This window comes from Gobius niger, assembly GCF_951799975.1.
Source record: "Gobius niger genome assembly, chromosome: 13".
Taxonomy (NCBI): Eukaryota; Metazoa; Chordata; class Actinopteri; order Gobiiformes; family Gobiidae; genus Gobius; species Gobius niger.
The window spans coordinates 18,833,543-18,844,667 of NC_136864.1; the positions used below are offsets into that span (position 1 = coordinate 18,833,543).

General features: G+C 39.9%; 2 protein-coding genes across 2 annotated transcripts; one reads left to right on the forward strand and one right to left on the reverse strand.

Annotated features, from left to right (window-relative positions):
• Window positions 1–1,510: 1,510 nt before the first annotated feature.
• On the forward strand, window positions 1,511–2,276 carry LOC306972692 (uncharacterized protein). Its single transcript, XM_079569392.1, has 4 exons — window positions 1,511–1,640; window positions 1,737–1,845; window positions 1,930–2,004; window positions 2,091–2,276. Exons 1-4 carry the CDS (start codon window positions 1,565–1,567, stop codon window positions 2,161–2,163), a joined length of 333 nt encoding a protein of 110 aa, XP_079425518.1. The 5' UTR covers window positions 1,511–1,564; the 3' UTR covers window positions 2,164–2,276.
• A 249-nt stretch (window positions 2,277–2,525) lies between these two features.
• On the reverse strand, window positions 2,526–3,306 carry LOC306972782 (C-C motif chemokine 20-like; the record flags this gene model as incomplete). The annotated part of the gene is made up of 4 exons (XM_079569488.1): window positions 2,526–2,679; window positions 2,759–2,836; window positions 3,044–3,158; window positions 3,237–3,306. The coding sequence occupies 4 exons, from the start codon at window positions 3,304–3,306 to the stop codon at window positions 2,526–2,528; spliced, it is 417 nt and encodes a 138-aa protein (XP_079425614.1).
• Between the last annotated feature and the right edge of the window lie 7,819 nt (window positions 3,307–11,125).

Genomic DNA, 11,125 nt, shown 5'->3' on the forward strand with positions numbered 1-11,125 from the left:
TGTACATGTATTTCCTGTATTGTTTTGTGACTTTGATGTGTCTTGTTGTTAAATGTTGTTAAATGTTCAATGAGAAGTTTTATGTCAGCCTGTCAAGGGACAACAGATGGAAATTAGCCTATGGCTTAAATCTGACATATTTACATATTTTATATGTTCATTAATATGTACCATCCCTACTTAAATACATGAATGAATCATTAAAATAAATGCTTTATGTTTTTTAGGTAGCAGGCCATTCCCAACAAAGACTTCATATGTCCAGGTAAAAGACTACTGTTGCATGTGGCAGGCTAGTTGGACATGTTTTATAGCATAGGATATTCTAACTTCATGATTCTACTTTATCTGATGAACCGACTTACGTTACCATCAGTGAGTGAGTTGCCCTCCACTTACTAGAGTCCAAAAGAATAAAACCATGCATGTGCATGGCATCCATGTGTTGATTCTTAATTTAATATTATTGAGCTAATTTTCAACATTGTTTTGTTGTTTTTCTGCCATTTCATAAACTCCTTTTAGTCACAATTAGCATTAATGGTCAGAAATGAAAGTGTCGTTTTGATCAGTTGATTTTGCACTTTTGGCGTTCCTGTTGTCCATATTTGGTAGGTGGAAGTATGGAAAGTTGTGGTTTGGGCGGATGTCATTAGCATAGGATCCTTCCTTCCTCATTCTGCTCCTGTACTGACTCAGTGTCAAGTGTCATGGTCTTTCCTGTTCATACTGCTGACCTAAGTATAAATCCTGCTCATGCAGCTAATTGGCAGATACTACTAGTTAGAATACAGAACGTCAAAGTAACATTCAACATTTCACTTTCAGCCCACCATAAACACCTTTACAACTGCCTCTAGGTCACCACTTAAAAATAAGACGTATATAGCAACGCTTTTCCAGCGGGAAAGTCAGAGTTACTTGTTTCTGTTCATCAGCAATACCTCCTGCTCACCTCGATGCTTCATTTGAATGAATTACATGCACGTTTTGGGTGAATGTAACGCTTTGTCAGGCAAACAAAGAGAAGCAGTGCTGAATGCCATTGAAAAGTTTACGATGATTTGGACTCTTACTTCCACATTAGCAATCAAGTAAAATGTGCTAATAAGATAGTAGCAGTGGGTTTTTTTCCCACACAAATACAGGAATATAGTTAAAGAATAGAAAGTAAAGAAAATTTACTCTACTTCAACAAATGGCAACTTAAAGTGGGATTAGCACTCCATTGTAAAATTATTATTTATTATTATTATTTTCCAGTTATTTCTCTTTAAAGTATGTATAATTTGGATTTATGGATAGGACATCAACTAGAAAGCATACTAAGCATACAGTATCTGGTTAAAATGTCTCAATACATTTGCAAGGGGGAAAAAAAGGAAATAATTGTAGCGTCATCACTACCAAGAAATGGTCTTTTGCAATCATTCAGGATAAACCATGCGGTTAGATTTCCCCGGTTCCTCTTTTTATGGTATAAATCCTCTAAATTTGACCAAGGGAAAGCATTAATTTCTCCGGCCAAGCTCAGACACCACAGAGAAGAATCTCCCCCAGAGCAATGGACGTGTGCAGCAGAAAACTTGTCACCTTCGCTGTTTTTGCTGGAGTGCTGGCCATGGTCACACTGGCTCAAGGTACGTTTACATGAGAACTTACTCCAAATAAACTGCTTTCTGTATTGTTTGAAATGTAACAGATATATTTTGACTGTTTATTTTTTATTTTGACAGAACACAAAATTACCAAGTGCTGCACTGAGGTCAGCATCAGCAATGTCACCGCTCCCATCCTCGGCTACAGGATCCAGAAGAAGAGCCCGCCGTGTGTCCTCGCTGTTATGTAAGGGCCAGTCTAGTTTATTGCTTGAAAGTTGATTGGACAAAATGACTGAGTAGCCTACTAAACTGCCCGGTTCCTTCACAGATTTGAGACCACAGAGGGTGAGGTCTGCAGCCACTGGAGACAGGCCTGGGTAATTGGGAAGATTAAAGAGCTAGAGTGAGTTCATGGTTATACACATGCTAACACACTGATGTTGTCATTTTAACACATTTTTAACACTGAACTGCTTTATGTGTGAACAGGGAGGTCCGCAAGGGGAACACTACTGCAACACCACGCCAGAAGAAGAGAAGCCTTCTTCATCTGTTGTTTTGAATACTTGTCTTGACTACTTGAATATTTAAATTGGGGACGTGTAGAATATTTAATATTTATTAATTGTAATATTTATTTAAATTACAATGTGTATCATTATCTTGTCCTCAATAAATGAAGCCATACATTTATTTATGTTCATGCTTTTTATTTGTTACCAATAAAAATCATCATAATTTCATGACAGAAAATGTCAGCAGAAAAGATTTAACTGATCAATATTGCCATCTAGTGGAGGCTGAAGTGACTCGACTCAGTACAAGAAATAATGATTTGAGTTCTGTGTAAAGAAAAAGTGGAAACTGCCATTTAAATCTAGCTTTTCTAAACAAAACTTGAAACATTCAGCCGCTTAAAGCTTCTCAGTAGATGAACGATTCAGTGGTGTCTTGGGAGCTCTCCATGATATCTTGTGAGCTTTCCGTGGTGCTGGGGATCCCTCCGCTGGACCTGCTTGTCACCTTCAACTTTTTTCCAACAGCAGGGTTCCCTTTGGCCATCTTTTTGAGCTGGGCACTATAAAAAAATAATGTGCTCATTAATTACAATGTAATTCATTACAATTTACAAACATAAAAGCTGCTTAATCCCTTACCTGAGTAAGTTCAGAGTTCTCCGCACCCACGGGTCTTGTATGGTCGCACATACTGGAATCTTTCTTACTGTATGGAAACTAAACATAACCAACGCACAAATATATTAGTAAAAACCTGAATAATAGTTTAAAAATTCAACCTTTGTGATAGAGAAATTACTTTATTAATGCTCAATCATCGGATGTGATTAAAAAGGTCAGTTATCAATATTACTTGTACATTTTTCAGTATTCTCTTAGTGTTGCCAAGTTTCTCCTGTGTATTATGTGGAAGCGTTGTCTTACATGATTGCCTCGATGTCGCAGTTTTCCTTAATGGTCTGTTTCTTAAAGCCTGTTATACGATGGAAGGGCACAGGGCTCCGGGTGTAGCTTGTACAACACGTTCGGCCCACAGAACCTGCCAGACATAAGTACAGTATAATATGACAATTTGTATTACCAGTGTTAGACAATAATGATTAAAAGAAAAGCTCACCATGTGCTGAATCAAACAGTGCCAAGCAGAGGACCACACAGGCCACAGTGATCATACCCATAAACGCCATGCTTAGATTTAAGATTTAAGTGAAGTGTTCGGCGCTGGCTGACCCTGTATTTATATGCAGTCGTGAGCCCACTCCTCCTGTTTTTCAGGTTTGGCTGCGGTTCTTAAATTGAGGACAGGAAGCTCGTTATTACATCACGGCAATCAACTGGTTTTGAATTAGAATTTCCCTGTGCATCTGTATAGTACCTTTTTCATGGAAAGTACGGAGACATTTAAAGACGCTCAAAAGTCAGAAGAACTTTTTCCATCTCTTGACATTCCTCGTTATAAAATATCGGAATAACTGTTGTATTAGGAAGAAAAACGGTCTTCAGCAGGCGTATTTACTATTATACAGTCACTATATTGTTTGCGTTGCTGAATGAAGTCAAGTGCCTTTGTCCTTTATTATTCAATTGCCCCATAGCCTTTAACTTGAGACCTTATCATATTTGCTCTATCAGCAAATTTGCTATTGTTGTGTGGTGAATTAGATGAGGTGAGATAGGCTTCACACCTCATTCCCCGCTGGTGGTTTGACCTATTTAGTCTGCAGAAAGCTGACGACTCCAGATGTACCTGACCTAGAAAGGCATCGCCTACTGAAGATTTCAAAAACCTGTGCACCATCTGCTACTTATTACGAGAGTTTAATGCATTCATTTTTGGATATGCAAATGAAATACAGTATGATATCATAAAGTGTCGCGTGCGTATTAGACACTACAGTTTGAAAAAAAGTTAGAATACTTAAAAAAGCCCCTAGTGCTTTATCATGTAAGATGAAGCTTATAACAGAACTTTAAATAGAATGCAGTCGTTTGGAGCGAGTTCACCATGGGCCCAGTGAACGTGGGGGAACGTGACTGTGTTGTTCCTGCTTTTTATTTTTGGCCTGCCTGATGCGGGGACTCAGCGCTTTACCTTTCCTATGTAGTTTAACATTACATACATTATTTAGGAACGTATAGAGAAGAACCTGGTAAAATAGAGTACATTATTTCATAATACAATGATAAAAAATCATCATCATCACCATCCTATACATCTATTAAGCTTTCTTCTTCAGTGGGCCGTGTCTATGATGCTGGCCTCCACTGTCATACCCCAACTAGCATCATGGGTTAGTTGCTACTTCTGTTTTTTTCCCAGTGAAAAGGTGGAAATGATAGTTGCACCACGAAATCCTGAAAACATCCAAAATTATCCTTAAAACCGGGTTCAGTGCCAATCCTTGAACAATAGAATCACCATCTCTTTGCTATTTCAGTGTACCCATACGTTTTACAATAATAGAAGTATATTATAACCATGTACTTAGTTTGCTATATTTTTGCATCTTGAAGATAAAATAGTATTATTATGACCACTTCTTTATTTATACTCTATATCAGGGGTCCCCAACTGGCAGACCTGGGTCCAGATCCGGACCTCCAGAGGTTTTACTCCGGACCCCAAAGCTTTTTCATTCTCTCAATATACCTTAATTTCTAAGGCTGAATTAGAAATTATCTGAACAATTTGAATAACATTGATAGAAAATGGCAAAATTATTGATTCATTGATCAGCTATGCTATGTAAATAGACAACCATTCATGTTTTAACATTTTCAAGAGCGATGATGGCATATGTCCGGACGCTGGACATATGTCGAAAGTTACGAAAGAAAGATTTGCGGACCTCGAGCGGATTTAGTTGGGGACCCCTGATCTATATGATCAGATTTCCAACTGGTCACGGCCACAACCCAGGAATATATTTATCAGACTACACCCAATAAAGGTTTAGGTGGTATTTCTTGGTATTTCACTCTCGAGCCCTGGCCCTCATACCCCTGTTTCCTGACCTTCTGTGGGCAAACATTTTCAGATTCATGGAGAGTTTTTTTATTTTCAAGATTAGATAAGACCTTATTGATCTCACAATGGAGAAATTCGCTTGCTGCATCAACTCTCAAGAAAAACACTCAGGGGGTGCAAGACAGGAAACTGTGCAATCGAGACATGATAATGTACAAACACGCTGTAGTAGATGGAGATATTTTTATATACAATGGAGAAAAAAACCTTTAAATGGGGCAAAAAATAATACTTGTAATGCTCACCTGCTCTACAAATTCATCATAAACATTAACTAATTCATATTCCCAATGAGTTGGTTAACCTCGTGTTATCTGATCAAGTCAAACCACCAGCACTGTGCACAATATTCACTACGCCACAAAACTTTCAGATCTTTGACTAATCTCACTCTCGATCTGACTCTGGTCTTCCTCGAATCCTTCTGTCCTCCCACACATCTTAATTTAGCACAACACCATCTGATGTCTTGACAACAAAGCCTGGAAACACTTGTCTTAAAACTTGCTTCCAAAAGGGGGCGACGCCGCGACGGTCCGGTCCGCTGAGGGATATTGGGCTGGACATAACAAAGAATGTCGATGAAATGGAGTTTCGGCCTCAGCGCACATTTAAATTCAACCTGAAAACACTTTGTGACAACACGGATTGAAATGGATGAATCGGAGCATTTACCAGTGTAGCTGCTGTCAAAAGGCATCTAGAATATTAGGATAGGGGACTTTGAAATCTTGCAGGGCTCTGTTATAAATAGTCAATTACTACACATTGTTTATTTTATTTTATTTATTTAATTGAAGTACATTGTGCATTAAAAAGATGGCTGCAACAGATTTAGCACCATGCTCATTTCTAATCTGTAGTCCTTGGTCCTTTACAAGGCAGTAGTTGCCTAGGAGCCTGTTAAATATTTCTGTAGCAATTTCAATAGTAATATTTTCTTTCTATTGAAACATACAGGTTGCTAAAATTCTTGACAAGGCAAAAACAAAACAGTGACCTGATTCAGTTTAAGTTATGTGTAGCCATAAGATACTTCCTATACTAGATACTGCCTCTACAGTTAAATATTATGTGATATGTTAAACTTCCACAGTGGGTTTTATTTGACTCTCATCTGCCCATGTCTGTCATATGACCCGCCACTGCAGATAAAACAAAAGTGAAGTGATTAACTAGGCAATTGTCGGGTGAGAGGCCTTATTCCCGCTAATGCTCCCGAAATCACATCGTCTCATCAGTAACATTATAAAGTACATATAATGAACTGTCCTCAATATTGCTGTGTTGCAGGTTTTAGAATATGATGATGTCACCGGACCCAACAGGGGGCAGGAGCCAGTTTTTTTGCATTACACTTTCACAAGTCGTAGCTAAAAAGAAAATATATGAATTAGCAAAATGATCATTAATATCAATCACTGGGTCCATGATCTCTCTGTCTAACACCAAAAATTTGCTCAAAAACACAATATTTTTTCCTCTATATAATAGTAGCCTTTAGAATGCTGTGATGTCACCTGCAACCCAGCAATTGAATGAAAGAGACTTTAGAGAGCTGAAGGAAATCCATAATAGTAATTTGCATCTCTATAAATTCACAAAGTAGAAATATGTAAATGATTACAATCAGAAACTCACTACAATGCACAGGGATAATTCATGGCATTACTGCATTACCTCTCTCTGCAAAACAGCAACTTCATGCTCCCTCTTCTGTTTTATTTACAATCTTAGACTATATGTACTTCTATATATAAACATTATTTATTATTAGAACTTGACTTATCCTGCTTTAATGTCATTGTTAAATCTTGTCATGTAAATTGTACAGTAGTGAAAATCGACACTGAATATTCTGTATCCTGTTGGCAGTAAATGAGCTGTCTTTGGTCTTTCTTTTTTGATGTAATGATTTATTGTAATAATTGTAAAATTTTGTGTAACCGAGCGAGACGAGACACCTTTGAAACCAGAACTTCACCGTGGTCATTAGTTATTTTGTCAAATATGCTTAATATGAATTTAGTCTAGCTGTTAAAAACCCCCTTTAAATATTTTGCACCGCAGCATTTTTCCGGGGCGCCGGCTTAAACATTACACCACGGCGCCTTTTGTCTCATCTTGCACCTGTTTCCGAGCCTTGAGATAAATGTTTGTCGCTGTATTCATGTCGTAGCAGTTTGCAAAATCTCGGGCCATTTGCATGAGGGTGGGAGTGAGGCAGACCCTTCCTCCTCCGGGGGCCCCCTGTCTGCTGTGCTTTCGGCTCTCATTTTGGGTGGGGGGGGGTTTGATGGCAAAGGGAGGGGGTCAGTATTGAGTTGTCCACCCACTCGAGGCACCCTCTGGTCACCTGTGTGGGTGTAGGCCAAAGAGAAAGGAGAGGAAACACACCACAAGGAGTAAGGAGCATAGATTCGATTTCTATCTGTTTATGGGACAGGATATTGACTTGCGTTCTGTTTCCAAAGGCTTTTAGCTGGGCAAAGATGAGTGATGATTGTGTTTAGAATTATATGTATACAACAAATGACTACAGAGCATGGATTTTACTGCTATTATAGAGCACCCAAGTGATGTATGTTCACGATGGAACACAATGGAAGCACACACACACACACACACACACACACACACATGAACAAAACCACTTCCTAACCCCAAATGGCAAAGACGCCCTGAAATAAAAACAAAGGTTTAAATGAGTCGAAAGTTGCTTGCTGGCTCTATACGGAAAAGTGGTGGGGTTGATGAACGCCTTAAAGATCTCCACAACAAAGGCGGCATTTGGAGGCAGTGGCGAAATTGCGAAAGCTCTCAAAGCACTTGGCTGCGTGAGTGATCTTAAAAAATAGTGTAGTTTATCATAATTAGCACCATTCCAGACTGTCAGACCGGTAAAGGCACGCCAAACAATGCGCGGCGCTTTATTGGAGAGCCACGGTAAATAGCTTGATGCAGAACTATAAGAACCCAGTAGATTTGGTCCTCTGTCTCTCCTCCTACATCCCATCTGCCCTGTGTCCAGAGTGTGGGTGAGTGAACTAGCTCGCCGAGGGGGAGGCAGCGAAACATCGTGGAGAAAAAAGCGAAACAAAACTTGTGATGTAACAGTCTTGGGTTGCACTTTCGACAACACAAACATCTCCAGCCTCCATCCAGCAAGCAAATGATGAAAAGGGGGTGAAAATATAGAATTGGACCTCAGCGACTTTTGGGAGTGCCCAGAGGTAGTGGTGGAGTCTGGCAGCGCTGACTGTTAAGGAGAGAGTCAGCCAGGAGAGGTGAGGGGAGCGGAGGGGAAGGAGGCTGAAAGAGGGGTATTTTTAGGGTGGTCTGTTATCTGTGGAGACGAGGGCATGAGTATCACAGCAGGGTCAACAGCGCTGAAGGGCAAAGGCGCTACAAGCCGCGCCAGTTAGAGATAGTAAGCAGGAAGAGCTGTACAAATGTGGCCTGTGATGCTCAAAGCAAAAACAATGACTAACCACATCCACAGGAAGACACTTCACACGTACACGAACACAATACTCTGAAACAAACTCTAAGCAAGTCTGATGAAATACTTTAAATATCACTCATCTAGTGAGTTTTACAGACAATTTCAATTTGGTCAAAGATGAAGAAAAGGCACAAACCATTAAGGGGCACCCTCATAAACCTGAGGGATGCCCCAAGTAAAGCTTTTATCATGTAAATTGTGCAACCTTGGTTTTCCCCATATCAAGCCAATTTTGTTTTGTGCACCAAAAATAAATACAGCTAATAAATACATCATATCACATCATCAATTTGATCTTTATTCATTGAGTGGGACACCGCAGTGGGTATTATCAGCATATAATGAGTATCCAAGCTGACAAGAACAACACATACAAATTACAATTTTACAAAGAAATACAACAATAAAACAACAAGGTCAATTCTTAGTCATCCAGCTGGTAAGTTTAGTCTTGTAAAATCAAAACAAAAACACTGAGCTTACATTCATTGTAAGTCTGGGTGTTACACGAACATTCAACTCATTATGACTCACATCCAAGCAGTCACATAAAGCGGTCAGAGTGTATGGGGTTAGTATTTAGCAGCATCAAATAGCTGTAATTTATGTTTACATTTTTTTATAAAGATATTTAATGATGGTGATGGTTTTATTGAATTTTCTAACTCATTCCAAAAACACTGGACCATTATGTGTGACACTGAAACTGGTATATTTCCATTTACGCTTTTTACACAAAGGTGTCATGTTCTAGTATTGTGCTCATGATTGGGAGAGTGTGCAGGAATGAGTCTGTAAACGAGGCACGTGTTTACCACATTATACTTCATATAGCATTGTGAAAAATGCGCTTCAGTAGCTTGTTACCATAAAAAGAGGATTCAAGTGTGCCTTTAAATTTGTACATGATATATATTATATATTTCTTCAGGAAAAAACTGTACTTATGTAAGGCAGTTTTGCAGCCATTTAGAAGAGGTTCAGATTAGAGAGCAATAAAGGGTTAGCAGAGCTAAATGCTGAAGATAGTATTTAAGCTTATAAAACAAACCAATTTAAAGTTGATACTGTATATATATGCAGTATGTAGCTTGGTGACACTGAGGTAACTTGTTATTTCAATACAACAATTGCAAATTTGGTAGTTTAGTTAGGTAAATAAAACACAAAACTGAACCCTCACTGTTCTGTTATCTCAACAAAAAATAGTCTTAACGGTACTCCTTACATACTGTCTTTCTCTCTGTTGTAGATGCTGCTCTCTGAAATGCCAGCCGAACAGATGGATTGAAAGAACATCTCATCACTCCAGCTCAGTGTTTATGCAATCGCACAAAGACGCCAGCACACAAACACATCTCCAAAAACACACAATCACACTCACATGCACTCAAAGCACGCGACTGTCATTGATTTATTCAGTCGACAAAACACTTTTGGTGTTTTGGTGGCTTGGAGGAAACCTTCTGTTCGCTTCTTCCTTTGTTGGTACAGTAGACACACACACACACACACACACACACACACACACGCCTGGCAATGGGACGTCCACATGCATAAACACTGGTTTGGTAAGTCATTTAAGCAGACTTGTGCAGCTGCTAAGAAGTGAGCTGGGCTCTGATCAAATGCCTCAGCCATGCTAATGACGCTCAGCCGACCCAAGGAGTTTGACCACTCTCTCAACACTTGGACTTAGAATATCTGCAAATCATTTGTGCAAGAATCCACAGAGCAGTCTAGTGCTATGAATATGAAATTGTTTTTGCTCACAGTGTGATGGCACAGCTCTGTATCGGACTGAAAGCCAAATGAAAACTCTCGCTCCAGGAATATCTTAATGAGGCTTTGAGGAAAGCTCCGTTTTCCAACACCCAACAGCCCCCTCTGTGCGTCGCCGCCACCCACCCGCCCAATCACATCCACACTCATCTCTCTTCTCTGCTTCTTTTGTTCGTTTCTTTCAGCCGCCCACTCACCTACCGTCCCTTGGGCTTTTCTTCTTTACACTTGCGCAGTTACATTTGGCTACTTTGTGTACTTTCTTTATTCCTTCACTGTCTTGATCATTGTTACGCCCTTGAGATCAACACATTAGTTGACATGTGGAGGCACACAAACAAAAAACAGACAGGCCGTCCTATATTTAGTGATAAACAATACAGATGTGTGGGCAGCAGCCATCTGGGGCCTCAAACGGGACAAAAGTGTAGGTTGGTGCCATGTAAGGCTAAGGACCAGGCTTAAAATGGAGGTTCGGCGATGGGGGCGCATGTCGAAACCTCCTCTAGAGAGCGGAGATTCTCAAGGGAGAGTGGGAAACCATCTCGATGGTCATCAATCAAAACTTTGGTGACACAAATGACCAAAAACAACAGGACCATTCTCCATCCAAGTCACTATGTCACCTCCGCCCCGGCGGCCATGTCCCGCCCACCTGCGCCACCGCCCCATTGGCTGAGGACCTGTGCCG